Genomic DNA, 20329 nt, shown 5'->3' on the forward strand with positions numbered 1-20329 from the left:
CAGGCTTTCAATTCAGCGGAGCCTGGCAGCCAATGTGTGGATTGGTTGGGAATACTCCTGACTTGAAATTCTCTGTCTAAGGTTGGAATCATCTCTCTCGTTTTAGGCCTACAACTCTTTTTTTAAAACTTGCAAATAACAAGTGGGAAAGTAACATTCTCACCATGAGTTTGGTTTGTGAGGAGAACCACGCATTCAATACACATATAACAGACCAATAACAAGACAGGAAACGGATACAGTTTGGGGGGAAAATTGTGCCCGGAGCAGCAGGCCTACATCAGTGGACAACAGCAAATGCCATCGCACTCCAGCATCTAGGGGTCACTGATCCTTCACAGGCATCGTACCTGGGTGGAAAGCCATATCCATTGCCCAGGACAGGAATTGTCTCCCAACTATTTTGTGTAGTTCCCACACAGTTCATAGCGGGGATCAAACCCCAACTCAACTATGTGATTTGGCGATAGCACAACAGAATAGTGACGTTCGTTTTCACCAGTTATACCCTCACTCTCCTTAAATACTCTTCTCACATCTTTCAGTGAGTCTGCTATATACGCGTCAGCCAAATTTTAGTCGGTCGCCGAGTATGCTTCAAACTCTGACATACGTCAATGCAAATTTGTAGGTTTACTAGGCCCTATGCAAGATAATGTACACAACCATTTTCAAATGTATCTGGAGTGTGGCCTCGTGTCGATTACATATACCCGTCAAGGTGATGCAGACGCGTCGGATTCTGGCCCTATTATAGTTAGCCTGATCTACTGATCAATACCGTAGCATCATACAATTGAGTACCGTGGCGGCACAGATAAGCTATCATGGCGACCCAAAGCAGCAGGACTTCTTCAGCCAGCGACAGTAAGTGTCATCGCGCTCCAGCGTCCGAGATCACTGAGCCTTCCAAGGTTTCACACCAGAGCAAAAGACAGCCACATCCACTCCTAGGGGCAGGAATCTTCTCCCAAGCATTTTTCATGTAAGTTCCTCGAAAATTTCCGGTTCATAGCGGGGATCAACGTTGAAGCTTGTTATTCTGCTCTCATAACATTGTGCATTTGATTATGAAGTGAGTTCACATGACTGGAAGTTTCCAAATGAGTGGCGATATTTCGAACATGCTAGAACGCGAAATACAAGAACCTGCATTGTTCGACTTGGAAGGGATGTTGAAAATAGCGACAACAAACTGGTTTTCTCAGACACCTCAAAGTGAACAGCTTTGAGAGTGGGTTTCCAGGAAAAGCTGTCTAGATCAACTACTCTGTCAATGTTCCATTAAACCTTGGCATTGATAAAGTCAGCATTGTGTGAATTTTTTTAATTCACCAGCCTAGCAGTGGGCATGTTTGTCCCCTTTCAACGACTTGCACATAAAGCTTCAAAAACCTGAAAATGCCCTGCGCCCACCTGGCGAGTGTGCCAAACGAACTTCGGTGAGTTTGCCCTCAGAAATTTAACTCGGCAAGCTTATCAGACAAATTTGGGAACTTGTACCCCAGTCAAAGCCGCATGGAGAACAAGACTGAAAACAGGTGTTCAGTATTTAGTGATTCAGATTTGAATATAGCCTTCAATGTTTCCATTATTGAAGTGCCATTCCCCTCTGGAGAAAAAAGGGGGTACTTGTACAGTATTGATACAGATGAAACAAGACATAGAACGACATGAAGTAATAAATTAATTTACAGTTAATATTACTTTGGAATTATTTTTTTTCAAAAAATTCTAAATCTTAAATTTACAATGAACAATTTATGCCTCATACATCAGCTAGCTGGAACGTATGGTCCCAGGACAAATGGTGTCATAGCATAGCGGGTTTTTTGCAACTGAAATAATATCTTGAAAGAAATGGTAATTTGTAAAGACCATTTTACTTAAGTTGGTGGTAGCTTGTTTCCTGAAGCCCCCAAAATGAAAGCACCCACTTTCCGTACGCTCATTCAACATACTTATAGAGCTGATTAGGGAAATTGGTGGGTTGAAAACGGTGTTTTATTGTGTTGCAAGCTGGGCTGAAGTTGATATGTGCCGCCCATACCGAATAGCTACGAGAGCAGTGTTTCTATTGGCCTATAAATCGGAATTCCTCATTTGCAAGTATCCCACAGCCAAAGGAAATCAGCGGCGGCAAGTATTTGGCCTCCAGCTAATAGGCCACAACATATTATAAGACGTCCTTGAAATCACAAGTCAAGGGGGGCTTCACTGTACAATTACAGAGACCATTATATTCCATTATGCAGACAGTAAACTGAATTAATAAAAATCAAATCTCTAATCAAACTGCACCTTCGAAGTAGAATGGTGGACCGGTTGTTTGACAAAGGGACCCCATCTTTCTATTTCAACTTCAGAAGTCACTATGTTTTCTTGCACTGCAAAAGTTTCCATGTCTCCTGGGAACTGCTATGAGCTTGAGTTGCAAATGGGGACTCTGGCACACACTGGTCTTTTTCTTAAGAAGTATGGAAAGGTGACTTGAACATGAAATGAAATTGTGATACGGTGGAGTTCGTATTGGTTAAGATTTTTTTTTAGTTTGACCTGTTGTATGGATGAGAATGAATATCTAATACACTAGGTAAAATGTTCAGTACAGTTTGACATTTAGCATATATGAAAGATTTTAAACGTGTGGAAAATAATCGGACTTTTAGTTTTAAACTCCACTTGTGACATTCATCCCATTTCCCATTTTCTTCGGTTAGGAAGGTATCGCCTTTATCTCCCTATTCGTACTATTTAATGAAGTGTTAAACTGAAGGGAAAAATAGTACAAAAATGATAAATTGCAATGCAAATTTCGATTCTGATACCTGCCGAGTTTGGGATGAACAGAATTACAATGGTTTCTACCCTTTTAGCACCAAAAAACCCACCCAACCCCCCCAAATAATTCCCCCAATGAAATTCCAACATATTGCTGAACCTGTTTCGGCCTCAAAAGGGCTAAGTGTTTCTTCAGGCATCTGTATCTTCTTGCTGGAAGTGACGTTACCTTACAAGAAAAAAAAGTGAAACCTCACTTTCAAAACGAGTGCATCCTCTATAAAACCACTCCGAAGAGTGGAAACCACTCGAAAAGGAGGGTTAAAAACCACTCTGAGAAGAGTAAAAACCCTCTACAAAAAGTGAAATTTGGAGCTATATATAATTACAAAAGACCATTTGAAAGAGAGTTGTCTTTTATTTGGCTCCTTTTTCTCAGTGGCTTGCACTTTTCGAGTAGATTTATAAGAGGCCCACTGTCTTTGGGAGTGCGATATCTCACTCATGTACCTACAGAGAGTAGACTTTGTAATATGTTTAAGAGTCTATATAAGGGGTGTATAGGTCTCAACGCTGTAGTTACTGGCACGACACCTTAGTCTACCCAGAATATTCTCTTTTGGTGGATTTCGGCATCTTGAATAATCCCAGCTAAACAAATTGCTATCGATGTGTTATGTCATCCCATAGAACAGAATAATGCGTGCCCATGGTTGACATAATAAATCGACTTTACTTTCCGTGAAACGAAGACTTCTTAACGAGCAATATAGGCCCACTGGAGAGCGACATCGAAAGTGGAGTTGGGAGTCCGATAATACCATTCGGTAACACTTCATTCTTGGGTGGTGATCATTTTTGTCCTCAAATGGCGCAACCGCTGGGCCTATCGCTTACCAATTAAACCGAGATGTGTATCAATGTATTCCAAGCAACGGCGCAACAGCGGCCGGCAAGTAGGCCTATAGTGATTCGGGGGCGGATAATCCTCGGAAAATGGATTGGGGCAGAATGAGCCTGTGTTAACGGCCTTGCTGTATTTATTGCTCGTGATTGTTAGGGAATTAATCCCGATCGATACCTGTCTGCAAGATATTGGATGTCTTAAGGTAGGGCAAACCTCGAACTAATGTTCTATCTCCTTGGCTGAATGGCTATACAAATGAAGTAAAGCTTTGCCTTGGCGAGAGCGACTGCTATTATCCTTACATCTTCAGAGACTGATTAAAGCTTAAATAAACAATCGTGTAAACCATAATATGGATTATTAAACTACAAAAAACGAATATCACCTTGGATACCACTGAACTCAGCGTTGATCTTATAAAGCATATCTACCGCAATAGTCTTCACGTAATAGTCGAGACACTCAGCTCTTATTTGTCCTTTTCCGTCTTGTCCACCAACATCTTTCTTCTCAGTAAACTAGTAAATGCCTTCAATTCATAGTGTGATAGCGTGAAATAAGCAAATTACGCTTAAAGTAATACTTGCAAAGGTATATGTTATTCTCCAAAAGTTCTACTAAATATTTTTAAAACCTGCAATAATGTTTTCAAAATCCATAATCTTCAATCATTCGTGTCTTCCTGGTTAGGTTCTATCTGCACCCTAATCTTGCTGGAATAGTCCTTTAAAAACTGAGTATACAGATATGACCCTTTGTTTACTTCCATGCTTTTAGGTAATTTTTTCTTAAAGATTTTCTTTTCCCGGTTTGCAGCTGGATGTTCGGCTTCTTCCGTCAAGGGTATAGGAGACCTCTTATGGAAGAAGATTTGTATGATGTTTTGCCCGAAGACTCCGCGGGTATGTTAGTGAGTAAACTCGAAAGGTAAGCAACAACAACAACATTGATTTAAAATAATTTGACAAACTTTTGTAAAAGCATTCGTTGCTTCCGTGGGCACAAAAGATAGGAAATGTGTTGATTTTCACTGCTATCTTTGAGTAAAATACTGTTGTTCATTTTGGAATTGTTTTCATATTTATTTATTAATATTTTTCATTTGCATTTTGTTGTTTGCATATTTAACACGAACTCTGTACAGTTTAAAGTTAGTTTAATTCAGAATAAATTTAATTTAAACAAGTACGTATATCATATGAGCTAGTTATGGACTAATCTTTGTTTGAACAGGATTGGTCATCACACACCTCAAATTAGGTGTCTGTATCAGCCTCGGGCAAAACACCCCTTCATCTGTTCAAAAGGAGCCACGGGGTGATCGTTTTTGTTGGTAGCGACGCGATCACAACGCATGCATTTCGTAGCCGTTCATGAACTAGCGAATTGCAGCTCCTATACTATCGGAGCCAGAGAGTTGCAAAACGATTGTCTCGATCGTTGCAATCAAAATGGTGGATTAACCGTGGTGCACATGGAAAATTAGTATACAAGAGCCGTATGCTGCACCGCACACATAATGGACAGCCATTTTGGTTCCAAAATCTTAAGTTGGTGCTACTCTCTCTATATATACACAGGTCTGCCAATGCATCCCCTCATGGTCTTTCTCGAGCCGGATACCTTCATTCCTTACACTCATGCCACCAAAAGAGTATTATTCCCCAACAAAATACGGTTTTCACTGTAAAGCTTTTTTCTGTGGTTGTGCAAGATACTACATTGCATGCCTGTGCAGACAAGATAGTAGCAGTTTGTTTATTTATTTATTTATTTATTTGCCAGCGAATGGAATAAAGAATTGGAGAAAAGTAAGGATACAGGTAAGCCTCCGTCCCTCCGATGGGCGTTGCTCAGAGCCTTTGGTCTGAAGTTCATGTGCTACGGCTTGGCCGCTTTCTTTGAGGTAACTATTGGCCTGATCTTTAAAAGTATTTCTGCTTGCTCTATAAAAGAGGCTTTCCTTTAATTGAACGGTGGAAATATATTCATATGTTAGAGCGTGAAGAAAAAAGGAACCACAAAGAAACGAAAACGTCGTTCTAAATTGCTAGACGAAGGTAACTGTATGGATATAGTGTCACTTTTAAAAGAACTGTTGAATGTATTGCTGAAAATGAACGTCTGAGGGAATTTAAGGCTTTGTCCGATATTCGTTTTTATTTGCTCTGAATTTGACTCGAAGAAAATTCGAATGGCTCCCACTTTTGCATCGTCTGATAAGGTTGTTATTCCTGTCATGGACATGGTTGGTAGGAGGTTTTCTTGAAGATGGCCCAGCCGCTGATGTTGGCACGACTAGTTTTGTATTTCTCCACGGACCTCGTGTCAACTAAAGAGGCCTACCTGCAGGCCGCCGGTCTCTCCTTGTCCTCCTTAGGTCTCGTAGTCTCCCACCACTTTTGCTTCTTCGGCTTCGGCCTGACGGGGATGAGGCTCAGAACTGCCTGCTCAGCCCTCGTCTTCAGAAAGGTAACGGGGTCTTTTTTTCTGAGCTCAAGTTGGCATCTCCTGCAGTCCACTGGGGTTTACCAGAATATTACGGATCAGCACAAAAAAGGCATGACTTGAAATCAATAGACAACAGACATTTCGATTTTTATTTTGTGAATACTGGCAGCACTCTAACTGTATAACATTCACTGTTGAAGGCACTGAAGCTCAGCAACCTTGCTCTCGGTGAGACCACAATCGGTCAGCTAGTGAACATCCTCTCCAATGACGTCAACAGATTCGATCCGGTAAGTGTGAGAAATATTTCTTTAATTGCTCCTACTGCCCAGCCGGTCGGATGGCCGACCCCAACCAGTTCAGCGGTCGAATGGTTAATACAGCAGCTCTAGCAAACAGATTGTCGTGGGCTCCAGTCCAGCCTGAGGTATCGACGAATAGAATTGTCAACTACACTTTTCAGTAAACCGACCACTGAAAGTTACGGTGAGCATCAAGATTGTTTACGATTAGAATTAGTGCATATTTTCAGGTGGGATCACAAAAATGCAAATGTATGGTCTCTAAAATAGAAGTTTCTTAAAAATCAACTAATTACTGATGGACAAGAATTTCTTGTGGGACAGGATTGTAAGTGCTTGATACACGTTTTGTATCTGAACCAGTGATTTATTAAAATAAAATTAATTTTTCCCTCTGAACTAAAAACTGCAAACATGGCATGGATCTTCTTTTTACTTTGCCATATTATCATTCTTGAAGGCATTCTGTGAATCTCTGAAAAATCTGTTTTGCAGGCCTTCAAGTTCATACATTACGTTTGGATAGCACCATTCCAGCTAATTATGGTGTTTGTCTTGTGCTGGCGAGAGATCGGAGTTTCATGCGTGGCAGGGATCTCCAGCATGATATTGATGGCACCCCTTCAAGTTTACACGGGGAAACTATTTTCCAAGTTGAGGTGAAAGAGCAGAAGTCTGTGTTTCTATTCAGTAGATGTGCTTTCCTTTACTTCTTTATAAAACCACCCATACTTTCTCCCTTTTTCAAAATATAAAAATCCAACTCTTGCCGTGTCTTTCAGATCTAAGACGGCCTTGTTGTCGGATGCAAGACTACGCATCATGAATGAAGTGATCTCGGGGATGCGCGTCATCAAGATCTACGCTTGGGAGCAATCCTTTGGAAAACTAGTTACCGAAAGCCGAGGGTAGGTTGATCCTCCAACCAAAACTGTTTTAAACCAGCAAGTACATTTTCATCCCATGGATTGTTTCTCAATTCAGTCGCAGGCACTATTCAAAAGAGGGTAATAAGTTTCCAAATGGAAAAACTAAACTCAAGTCCAAATGGAATGGAAGCAACAGGAATGCTCCCTTGCAAGTAGCTGAGAAGGAAATTTCCCGAAGATGACCTTTTGATTTCATCAAGATGCTGAAAACTGAAAAATTAATTCTTCTTAAATTATCTTCTTAACAGATGTCTGTCCATTTTGTAACTGCAAGTTTTCTATAGTTTTCTCTCAGTCTCTTCTTTACATGCATAGACATTGTAAGATGGAGAAATGTCCGATTCTTTTTGCTGTTTTGGTCTGCAGCAAGGAGATACGCAAGATACTGCACAGCTCTTACTTACGCGCGCTAATCTTTTCCCTGTTGTTCAACGGTACCTTACTGACAACAATGGCCACGTTCTTGGTCTACGCCTCGCTTGGCAATCCTGTCACGGCCTCCAAGGTGTTCCCAGTGCTCTCGTTGTACTACAGCGCTCGAATCTGCCTATGCGTATTCTTCCCGTTCGCCTTGATGAACGGGGCGGAGGGACTCGTCTCTATCCGTAGGATTCAGGTGAGGACAAAGATTGGAAATCAAGGGATGAGGTCAATGGCCATAACTCACAACCCCAAACCACACTAAATATAATGGGCTTAAAATGTGCTTTTCTTTGTCAAATTATGAACATTAGATCACACCCAGAATTACGCAACGCACAATTAAGTGTATGGATCTTGCATTGTCTAGCTTATGCTACTTTCAACCTTTAATACCAGAAATTTCTGCTTATGGAAGAGCTTGAGACACACCCAAATAGACCAAATACTGATGTTAATTACAATGTTGGAGTGGTAAAGCCTGCGATTCTGTTGGACGAGATAACTGCAAATGGCGTTGTTGCTCCGAGGGAAGCTAATGATGGGAGCCCCGCGGAAGAAAGGACGGACCCCTCACAACGCCTGGAAAAGGAAGCCCGAACAAACAGCACGAACTATCTGATCCAATCCGAGGGAGATGAGGAGGTTGGAGGTTATGTTGGTCCTGCTGAGATCGAGGAAGATGACGATCTTGACAAGCCTTTACCTTCCCTTGATGGAGCAAATGGGAAAGGAATTGTTGTGAAAAATGTGTATGGATCCTGGAACAAGGTATACCCATTTCCACTGTATCTAGCCCATTCTACCCGTGAAGCCTTTGCGAATGAAAATTGAAAGGCCCCTCCTTGCTATATCCAACTCATATTCAATGACTCCAGGTTGAAGAGAAGAATTGGATTATAATGGCACCACAGAAACACAAACCAGGACCCGCGCTGCTGGTTTAGCAACATTGTCCAAGATGTATCCTTGATTTGCTTTGCTCAAGCACGCAGTTTGCTCAACATTCCATTGGTTTAGCATCAATCTGTTAACTTTCAGACTCACACATTAATTTTAACGCTTTGATCACACAGTAATTCACAATGAAAGTGCCTTTTCATGTAGATATTTTATCCTATTTTGAATACGTTGTTGAAACAAGGATGTCAGCAACACCGTGCTCCATGACATCAGTTTTCGGGTTGAGCCAGGAGAGCTTCTCGCGGTGATCGGTCCTGTTGGATGTGGAAAGGTGAGTCATAAACACTTATTCTTTTAACGCCAAAAGCGTGGTGTTAATTCAACACCACTCTTGGATAATTTAGGTAGCAGACAAATAGACCCGAAGGGTCTGTAACATCCTTGTATTGATACAGTCAAACATAAGAATCATTTGAACACCTTAACCTGGGACAAAAACTAGGAATCGGTTGACCTATAATATCCTTAGTGTTTATTAGGACCTGTGAAGCAAAAGACTCTCTGTACATCAGAAAAAGTTTAGAACACCAGGTTTCACCACGGTGACCTTTGAAATCTACTTGTATACCGCACAAGGATAACGGACGTATGCCAGCCACTGTATCTACATGTATATTGAACACTTGTGCTTAGGAAACTGGGCTCATTGCTAGCTTTACTGCACCAACACCCTTGGTGTCTATACAGCACCAGCATAGGATGTACGATGGATGATGTAGATACCAAGACATGTAAGAGTTGGTATATACAGACAGTATACATTCAAACTGATCCTGAAAGGTATTATGAAATTTTTTAAGTTTCTCTACATATGCTTTGTTTATTTTCTCGCGCTAGTCTTCCCTGTTGATGGCCCTGCTGGGAGAGCTTCCGTCCGTATCAGGAGTGAACGCCGTGACCGGTCGGGTTGGCTACACGGCTCAGCAACCCTGGATCCTGTCTGGCTCACTCAGGGACAACATCCTCTTTGGGAGTGTGTACGAGTCGCCAAAGTACCAGCGAGTCATCAAGCAATGTGCACTCACCAGGGTAAGTCCTAGGAGACAGAGGCCATTTTTGAAAATCCAGGTATCATCTATAGCAATGGCCTTATCTCTGCCCCCAAATCCATTGTTTGATTAACTAAACCGTAAAACGGTCAAATGAAAACATTTTACCTTTTTTAAAGCTAATCAGGAAGCTCCACTGAGTAAATTGGTCGCAAACCCAAGAGACTGAATTAACGAAGCCGCAGCTGCTCGCCCTTCACCCAAATTACTTATTCGTATTTAAATGAAACTTATATTTAAACACAGTTCAAACCCGGTTAATGCATCTCTAAATTTGGAAATTGGTATGTGAAAAGGGAAAATTGACACAAAGTTTCACAGATGTAGCTTGAAGACATTGGATACAAAAATTAATCTTGCATCCACAGGATATTGACCTGCTACCACATGGAGATCAGACGCTGGTCGGCGAGCGTGGGGTGACCCTTAGCGGAGGTCAGAGGGCAAGGGTCAGCCTGGCTCGAGCCATGTACAGTGAAGCCGATGTGTATCTGCTAGATGATCCCCTGAGTGCAGTGGATCCAGCAGTCGGGAGGCATCTTTTTGAAAAGTCGGCTATTTGTATTTCTTTTCGTCCTATACTCTTTTCATTTTGACGTACTCAAAACGACCCTCTTTTATCTGTCCTGCGTGAATGTGGTTTGGTCTTAAAACACTGATTTTCATCAGCTTCATCAGCATTAAACCTTTCAATCTCATTCAAATGAAGAAATTAGATTTTATGACCGTTATTACTATGTTACAGTTAAGCAACTCGTGAATCAAATGAGAGCTGAGTTCGCCTGTACTCACACACTTAGATGTACTGCGGACATGGGTTAACGATTGAGGATAAACATCTTCTGACGGTGCGTGCAAGTAGTTCCAAAATCTGCTCTCCCCGGGATACTTGCACATCTCATTCTTGTTCCAAGCGCACAGACGCATCGACAAAGAAACCTTCTTTTAATACCGCTAAGTAATGGCTTTGGCTGTTCAACAGTTATCTTCTGAGCTCTCATGTGTACTGCAGCTTGACGAATCTGTCAACCCCCCCAGTTCCTCAGCGCATGTATTTGTTGTGTAAAGGATAGAGTTTGTTTTTCAAAGGTGCCTCTTTCATCAAATGAGGGACAAGGTGCGGATCCTGGTAACTCATCATCTGCAGTTCCTGGACAAGGCTGATAAAATTCTCATCCTGAAACAGGTTATTCCGAAATTACAGCTGTAGAAAACTTAAAATCTGGAATTTCTTGTTGCTCAGTCATTATCAGGTTGAGTTTGCCAATTTTGAACAAGGTCGGATGCAGTCATGCTGATTGTGTGAGATTGACTGCACAAGGAGAACATTTTGCTTGTAGAGACATTTCAGTGAAACTTGCTAACCTCAAGAGCCGATCGGGGCTGTCCAAATTTCTCTGGTGATGACTGATTGCCTTTTTCCCTGGGGTGTGACATACTTTGACAGGGACGTGTAGCCGGCTATGGGACCTACCAAGAGCTGCAGGAGGAAGGCGTGGACTTTGCCGCCCTCCTGAAGAAGAAATCTGACGACAGTGACGACATTGGAGAAAAGAAGCAGGTCCTCGAACCGAAGACGTGCGAAAAGCAAATACCAACATGCTCAAATGCTTTGTTTTGTCCAGACCAAGATGAGGTTGGTGTCCTACTTTTATATAAGCACAAAAATTGTGACCATGCTTCAAATAACATAATGGAAATATACATTATTTTATAATTTTGCCCTGCCCGACGTGTATTATAACACTGTATACTTTATAAATCTAAAGTTAATTAACATCTTCCCGGCGCTAATCCATCCTTGGAAATAGTTGCTCGAAGTACCCCCTGCTACATCTGTCTGGAATCAGCCAACCGACACCAGCAAGTTCGGTGGTCGAGTGGTTAAGACGTCTGCACCAGTAAGCAGGAAGTCGAAGTTTGAGTCCCACCCGTGTACCCTTGTGGTTTTTTCACAAGTCTTCGGGGCAAACACGGGGTATACTGTGCTTTAATACACGTCGGGCAGGGCAAAAATCTAAAATCAATAAACATCCCCGGGTGCAAATCCATCTTTGGAAATACGGAATATACATGTTTTCACCCAGAATATATATTGATAACAGTTCGAAGAAGAATGTGTTGATAACTATAATCTCTGCCCTTGTGTAATGCATCACTCCCATTTCAGTAAATTTCCCTTTATTTGTTTCTCCCCCCCTTCTTTTGTTGGCCGTCCCTTCTCACGTCCTCTTGCTCTCCGTGTCTGGCTTGTCGCCATTTTGTTGTAGGCAGAGACACCTGTGGACATCACTCCGGAAGAGATGGCAGTGGGTACCGTCAACTGGAAGGTGTACATCCGGTTCTTTCGGGCTGAGGCGGGATTCGTCTTTCTGCCTACCCTTATGGTCGTTGTGGTCGGTGCACAGGTAAGAGCACCACAGACTGGATGGAATTGAACGCGGAAGCCACTGACATAGGAGAACGCCAGCTGCTTATCGGTATCTTGGTGCACAACTCTACAGGATCACTTAAAAAAACACAAGCTTTGGCCACAGTTGACTGAGTTGTCTTCATACTAAAAACCGGAGAAACAGTCGGCGTAAATTCCGGGGATGGGATACGGGGGATGTACAGGATATCTCGTCTCCAAGAAGGGTATTATGCTTTGTTCATTAATTCATTTGTACTTCCTGACGTCAAGAATTTCTAACAGCACCATGACCAACGGTTCAACAAGTTAACAGACAGTTGGCTTTGCTTTCAGGCTGCGCTGAATTTCACGGACATCTGGCTGGCCACGTGGACTGACGAGGAAGAGAAGGATGTAGCGGCCAGGAATCAGGTCAGCAAATCGTCAGCGAAGTTCTAATAGGACATCCTTTGTTGAGGTCGTTGCTCATTTAATTTTCAATCTGTTTCCACATCAGATTTCGCATTACCTACAGGACAATCACAATGGTACCAAGCACGACAAGCTGCACTATGCCAGAATTTACGCCATGCTGTGTGGAGGATCCACGCTCGTCTTGTTTGTCCGGAGCCTTCTGTTCTTCCATCTGTTCGTGACGTCCTCCAGGGCTCTTCACAACCAAATGTTTGCCTCTATAATCAGAGCACCCATGCAGTTCTTTGATAGAAATCCAGGAGGTAAAACGTATAGTCAGACTGTGAGCGTCTGCATTGTGAAGTCAGTGTGATGGTTGCCTTTTAGTGATTTCCCACGAATCCGTTAATAGGGATCGAGTGGCCGCGTGCAGGAAGACAATGGTCAAGGGCCTTCCCATTGCCAAACTCGAAGTTTTAGAAGATCGTCATTGGACAATTATTGACACATGATTCGCACACGATGAAGAGTGTAATTTGCCTTATCCAGTCCGCATGGTCTGCTCAATGGATATGGGTGAATTAACATGAGATCATTACTACTTGTGTCTCCGGTAGAAATTACACTGACGAGTTTGTCCTGGGAGACACTGAATGATAAAATTGTCACGTTTCAGGTCGGATTCTGAATCGTTTTGCCAAGGATATCGGCTTTATGGACGATGTTTTGCCAGGAACGTTCACAGACTTTCTGCAGGTAATAAGGCAATAGTTTTGCAAAGCTATGCAAATAAACATCAACACAATGGGTTTAGTTCAATTTCAAATAATTTGTCACTTAACAGTTAAAGAAAAAGACCATTCGACGTTATTACAAGACGTACTGAGTTCGACGGCAAAAATTCCCTCGCAAATGACTGTATTACGAAATACCACAGGTAAACTTCAAGAATTCGTCTTTTCCTAAGTTGTGATTTCTTTCTTTTTAAACTTCTTCTGCAGATTACCTTGAATACCATCGCCATTATCATCTTGATTTCCATCTTCAATCCATTTTGCCTCGCTTTCACCCTCCCCATCACAATCGTGTTATTCCTCACAAAAAGATACTACTTAGCCTCCTCTCGAGACGTCAGGAGATTAGAGGGAATAGGTGCGTTCAGTTATTGTCACCAGATCTATGAATTAACTCTTAGAGTCTTTTATCGCCTGATTTCATATGATTTTACATACACCCTATAAGGAATTAAAGTTAGAGAATGTGTAAACCTCAAAATACGTTTGACGATTTCAATAATGAGATTTGAAGCTTTTCTCGGTGGATTTGGCAGGTAAATTAGATTTTCAGTAGCACCATGGATATATCATTTTTTTTTAATATGTAGGGTTCTGAAAAGAACCAGTGGTACTCAACGTTTCGGACAGTATGCTCTGTCCGTCGTCGGGAGACTGCAGAGGGTCCAGTAATGAGGCAGCTTGTGTGGAGGGCAGTGAGGTGTGGAGAGGATGCTAACTCTGGATCCAACAGAGGTCACTGGGGTGCTGGCAAACCAGTAAGGCGTGTCAGTCTGAGGGAGGGGAGTGTGAGTTTGTTTCTGCATTCAGTTGGGGACCCTGAACAATAGCGGACAATAAGGTCCCCGATTGACAGAGGGTCCCCGATTGACAACTGTGCACAAAACATATGGGTGGTCTTCTAAAAAAGTTAAAGTACAAACAAAAGAGGAACAATAGGGGGTCCCCAGTTGCAGGCAAATACACACTTGTGGGTGTGTGTGTGTGTGGGGGGGGTTGGCCAAGGATATGGGGACCCATAGGCTGAAATTGTCCTGGGGGACCCATTGGACTGAGATGTGAGGATGTCTTGTGGTACTGTGCTGTTCTCAGTGATTTCGATGGCTCTTCTGATGCAGCGCAGGTACCAGTGTTTGATGCTGTTGAGGAGTTCAGCTTCCCCTGCAAATGTTGCAAACTGTACATCAGCGAGACCGGCATGGACCTCCCTGCCAGATTTAACACAAAGCCCATGACAGAAAGGGGAATACGTCAAGTCTGCCGTCATCAAGCACTCTCACATCGAAGACCGCTTGGTCGACTGGAGCAAAGCTGAACTCCTCACCAGCATCAAGCACTGGTACCTGCCCCGCATCAGAGAAGCTATCGAAATCACCAAGAACAACACAGTACCACTAGACTTCGGTTTCCACATCAGCGACATCTGGCGTCCCATCCTTATATCTCAGTCCAACAGGTCCCCTATACCCTTGGCTACCTTCCCCCTCATTCCCCACCCTCAGACTGACACGCCTCACTGGTTTGCCGGCACTCCGGTGACCTCAGTTGGGTCCCGAGTTAGCATCCTTTCAGCACCTTAGTGCTGCCTCATCACTGACGACAGACAGAGCCTACAGTCCGAAACTTTGAATATCACCGGTTCTTTACAGAACCCCACATGCTCAATAAAAGATATATTCATGGCGCTACTACAAACCTGTCAAGTTTACTTGTTTTAACAATATTTTTAGAGTTTCTTTTTCGATTTTCTGATATTATTTGAAACGACTTCAGTTTTTCATTTGTAATTTTGACATACATGGTTTTGAAAATTTCAGATTGCCTTATTTGAAAAGTAGTTGTTTATGAATTGTTCATTTAGTTGTGTCGTTTTGTATGGAAGGAGTCACATTTCTATGCGTGATGTCATTGTAGGAACTAAGTTTTAAGTGGGTTTTCTCACTAATTGTATCTTGGTAAAAAGACCTGTATTTTCCACAGTTTTCTTTTGTGCAAGATTTCCATAGTTCAATTGTAAAACCCATGCATGCGTCCCGGTTTGCAGCTCGCAGCCCCGTGTTTTCTCACTTGTCGGCTGCTCTGACTGGTCTGAGCACAGTCCGGGCGTTCAGGGCCGAGCGGCGTTTCACCGCAGAGTTCGACGGGTACCTGGACGGCCACACCCGGGCCTGGTTCCTCTTCCTGGCCACATCTCACTGGTTTGGAGTGCAGCTGGATTTCTTTAGCACCTTGTTCATTTGTGGAGTTAGCTTCACAAGCGTCATGGCTGCTGGCCGTAAGTTTCAAACGAACGCCCTATATACAATTCTTGGCTTTTGCTAGGCCTTTTTACAGCTTTATTGCTGACTTGGCCTTCAATTTTGACGACCACCCTTGAGTTTGTATCTCATTTTTTGGAGCCAAATTTCTAAGGGAATCTCACTAAAACACCGCTAGGCCAGATTTCGTGTTTGAATACAAGGGCAAATCTCTAATGTTCAATTATTTTGATGCCTTTGCTTAGTTCTTAATCTGAACTCTGGCATTGTCGGCCTGTCGCTGACGTACGCCATCAGCCTCATGGGGGCGTTCCAGTGGGCGGTTCGACAGTGGGCGGAGTTAGAAAATCAGGTAAGTGTATATCTGTATGAATTTCTGCTGATTTTCTAGTAGGCTGAGAGTCTATACTTAACGGAAATAGTTTTAAAAGAGACAGCGTATTTATGGCAACACCACCGTCAACTTCTGTACACTCAGATGACATCTGTGGAGCGTGTGTGTCAATACATCGATATCAAGCCTGAGGCTCCATTGGAGACCGACCATAAACCGCCTCCTGACTGGCCACGAGATGGATGCATCACGCTTCAAGATACCTCCCTCAGATACACCGATGACGGGCCTCGGGTGCTGCAAAACATCAGCTGCTCCATCAAGCCGAAGGAAAAGGTATGGCTGCAGAAAATAAAGTCCGATATCGCAAATATCAGGTTAAGGGGCTGTTTTTGCCAAATAACCAGTAATTTGTATTTTGGCTTTCAGGTCGGCATCGTGGGCAGGACTGGGGCAGGCAAAAGCTCCCTCATGACGGTGTTGATGCGACTGGCCGAACCCACGGGCGCCATCATGATAGACGGTATCAACACGACTCTGATAGGGCTGCACGACCTCCGCAAGAAGGTCTCCTTCATCCCACAGGTAAAGGTTTTCTTGGATTCCCTTTCAAAATTTGCAAATTCGGAAACGCAATGATCCGGAGAGTTGCACAGTCCTGAGCCTAGATATACTCTCAAACCTTCCTCGTGAAACATATGCTAGTAAAATGAAGTAAGCTTAGCTGCGTGTACTTTCCTTTCACTTTATGAACATCGCATGCCATCGTTATTGGTCATGGAATAGTTGATAACTTCGATACTGTTGATTTCTCATTTCCTTAGGATCCAGTCCTGTTCAGCGGAACACTGCGGAAGAACCTGGATCCATTGAATGAGCACGTTGATTGTGATATATGGAGAGCCATTGAAGAGGTGTGTTGTGCGTGAAATAGTTGGGTAAAGTTAGTCTGTCTTCTTAATAATGTAGACATGAACTGTGTTATCCAGCATTTGTGCACTGCCAGTATTGATTGATTCAAAGTTCGAAGGCAGGATGGAACGTAATTCAAGTTGGACCATTCCTCCATGGTTTGACTCACAAACTTGAAGAGGTGTTGCGTCTGAGCATGCCCATCTCGAATTTATGAGGTATATATGATTGGTGATCGGATATAAGGAAAATCTTTCAGTTGTGAATCAAGATAAACTCTTAGGTCCTGACGTCGCAAAAACCTAGCACCGACATTTCCCAATGTCATAGTCCTGCATACGCTGCCACAGTAACGATAACAATGCCACATCGATCACGAAGCTTGTTTCCTTGCATACCCACACACACAAAATCATCAACAGGTGGAGTTGAAGCCGGCAGTGGAAAAACTTCCCGACAAGCTAGAGGCAGTCCTGACAGAGGGAGGCACCAACTTCAGTGTGGGTCAGAGACAGCTGCTGTGCCTGGCCAGGGCCATCCTACGTCAGAACAAGATCCTGATAGTGGACGAAGCCACGGCCAACGTGGACGTCAGGTGAGCGTGTTTGTTTCGCCTTTGTGCTGTGACAGAGGTCAGCGTTGCGACTAATAACATATGAACATATCCGAGCTCGTGTGATGTCTGGTGATATTCCTCGAATAAGCACACCATTTTGAAATTCGTAACTGGTTCATTGGTTGGTTACGATACAGTGTCCCTGTTCATTTTCATATGGACTTCTTAAAGCCTCATAAGAGAATAAACTTAACCATTTACTCATTTCATGTTTACGATAGAAAATATCAAAATAATTGCATTGTGGTGATTCTTAAAGCTCTGTGCTTTGACTGTTGTTACCTCTATTATTCAAATACAGAACTGACCAGTTGATTCAAGTGACTATCCGACAGAGATTCAAGCACTGCACGGTCCTGACCATAGCTCACCGCCTCAACACCATCATGGACTCCGACAAGGTCATGGTATGAGTCAAATGTTACATGAATTGGACTTGTAGGGGGAATTTCTGAAATAAATGGATCAAAAGCATTCTTATCAAGCCATATGTTGGGCTCAAGTTTGTGCAAGAGGTGTAAAATACACTTACATGCCATAAATGTCACTACATCAACCACGTCCTCAACTGTCATAAAATAACACAGCTATCATCAGAGCAAAAATTAATTGCATCCAAAAGAAGAGAGAATAAAAGAAAAGAAAAACAGTGTACCGTAAAGGGGAAGGAATATTTTCATGCAAAGCACGTTAAACTGTACTATTATTTTAATAAAATCCTTCCAGGTGTTGTATTGAGCTGTTCCAATCTATTATGAAGCTTGTCCGAGGTCATTCGGGAACAGTCATATAGTGCGCACGCACGAGGTCTGCTCTATCGGCGCTGCCATGCCTCTCCACGCTCGGATACCTTGTTCTCGAATGACCTTGCTTTGCTGAGAAACCAACCTTGTTCATTCCCGTCGATAATAGCTGAACCCCCCCCCCGCCAGGTACTTGACGCTGGGCGGCTGATCGAGTTCGAGGAGCCTTACGTTCTGCTCCAGAAGGAAGACAGTGCCTTCACCAGGATGGTCCAAGAGACAGGGAAGGCTGAGACGGCCGAACTCCTCCAGATCGCCGCTGACAAGCATGCGGAGAAAGCTGTCCACGACCGTGAGGACGTCAATGCATCGGTGTGTCATTAATATGGAAAAAAACTGGATGGCCCAGTTTGACGATAATCATTCATAAGTTAGATGCGGCAAATCACGCATAATTGAAATTGTACCCATTTACTGACCGACGGATACCGTAAGATATGTTGTTCTGACTGAGTCGAATGTGTATTAAAACACCTTGTCCTATTTATTATTGAGCGCCAGCAGTCTTTTATGTGTGCATTTTAAAAAAAGTAATACTTTTATCAATGCACTTTGTTATGCATTGCCATTTTTTCTGAGAGTGTTCCTCATTAAAGGTTTCGCTTGAACTTTCGTAAGCGTTCTTTGCCTAAGGGAAATTTGGCAGATCAGAATCAGTCATTTGTGAAATGAATAAATCTCTTCCCAGTATTTTATGAACAACAAAAGGAAAAATGTTCTTGTGTTTGTGTATTTTGTTAAAGTTTTTTTAGAGGAACATTGACATCTGTAACATTCAGGGCAGCCACACCCAAAAACGAAGGGTGTTGTCACCACATGGAGATTCTCATCACTGGTCAGTTCCCGGTCATGCCTAAACCTGTACGACTGTTTTATGGTAGCTTATGCATCTCTCAGGTCCCTTCAAACTACATTTTACCATGCTGCTGTGGAAGTATAAGTAATACCAGGTCACAACCCAAACAGCCATGACCAACCACCAAAAGGAGCAGCCACGCCTCAAAAATTACACCATTACTCCATGAGGTAATTTTTGTCTCCAGGTCAGTTTCCGGTCATGCCTGAACCTGTACAAACTTTGCGACTGCTTTATGGTAGCTTATACATCCCCCAGGTCTCTTCTAACTACATTTCATTATGCTACTGTGGAAGTAACACCAGGTCACAACTCGAACAGCCTCGACCAGTCAGCACATGTCTATAAACAGATACAGTTCCTGATAGGGACCATGGGCTCCTTGAGGTGACTGATATGGTAATATCAGTCGATTTCCGACTGCAAGTATTAAATGTTAAAATCACTATTCTGGATTTATGAAGTGCCACGTTTGGTGAACTTAATCAGGATATTGAAAAGACTTTGATGCAACATTTCGGTGACACAAAACAGGATCCATTGGTTTGAATCATACTAATATCTTGCAGGCAGATTTCAGATGTTGTTACAAACTTTAAAGATTAAAGACTAACAAACCACCAACCACACTGTAATGGAGAGCCACCATGGGGCCATACCTGCCAGTTAATAAACAAACTCGAGAAAATAATTCCACCAAACACAGGTAAACTTTGGTCCCAGGAAAAAGTATTGAAAAAAATTAACACCTTTCTCTTAATTTTCCGAAAAAGGTGATATTGACCAGGCTAGTTCCCCATGTCACTCGACAACACAGGATTTAAACATAAGGAAACAAAATTGCAAACTTACAGGATGACGTAGAAGGAAAACGCTGACAGACTACATACAGCTTCACTGTAGCAAATTAAACAGAACAAGATGGACCGCCGCCTGCCGAGCTACAGAGATGCGTCCCAGCCAGTGTTCTGTAAAAATGTTTTGCCCAGTCACATGGGCCTTATATACCCTCCTAGCAGACAATCAGTGGATTGCTAAAAGCAGACCATTGTACCTTTATCAATAGACATGGCCAACCGGGCCCCCAAAGTATACCAGGCAAGATATGGGACGAAGGGGTACCCCCCTTACCTGTCCAATCCGTAGAC

At 42.8% G+C, this 20329-nt stretch overlaps 1 protein-coding gene across 1 annotated transcript; it reads left to right on the top strand.

Annotated features, from left to right (window-relative positions):
• Window positions 1-50: 50 nt before the first annotated feature.
• LOC147796826 (ATP-binding cassette sub-family C member 4-like) lies at window positions 51-19037 on the top strand. The gene is made up of 27 exons (XM_087146064.1): window positions 51-985; window positions 4505-4615; window positions 5474-5594; window positions 5945-6160; window positions 6340-6429; window positions 6937-7100; window positions 7224-7349; window positions 7737-7986; window positions 8190-8561; window positions 8935-9024; window positions 9591-9782; window positions 10171-10352; window positions 10892-10988; window positions 11250-11438; window positions 12073-12210; window positions 12549-12626; window positions 12712-12931; window positions 13285-13364; window positions 13610-13760; window positions 15447-15677; window positions 15906-16012; window positions 16139-16330; window positions 16424-16579; window positions 16819-16908; window positions 17329-17501; window positions 17824-17929; window positions 18455-19037. The coding sequence occupies exons 1-27, from the start codon at window positions 828-830 to the stop codon at window positions 18647-18649; spliced, it is 4275 nt and encodes a 1424-aa protein (XP_087002190.1). The 5' UTR covers window positions 51-827; the 3' UTR covers window positions 18650-19037.
• The last annotated feature ends 1292 nt before the right edge of the window (window positions 19038-20329 follow it).

Source organism: Acanthaster planci, linkage group LG14 (genome assembly GCF_054643075.1).
Source record: "Acanthaster planci isolate LZ-2023a linkage group LG14, COTS_SCS, whole genome shotgun sequence".
NCBI lineage: Eukaryota > Metazoa > Echinodermata > Asteroidea > Valvatida > Acanthasteridae > Acanthaster > Acanthaster planci.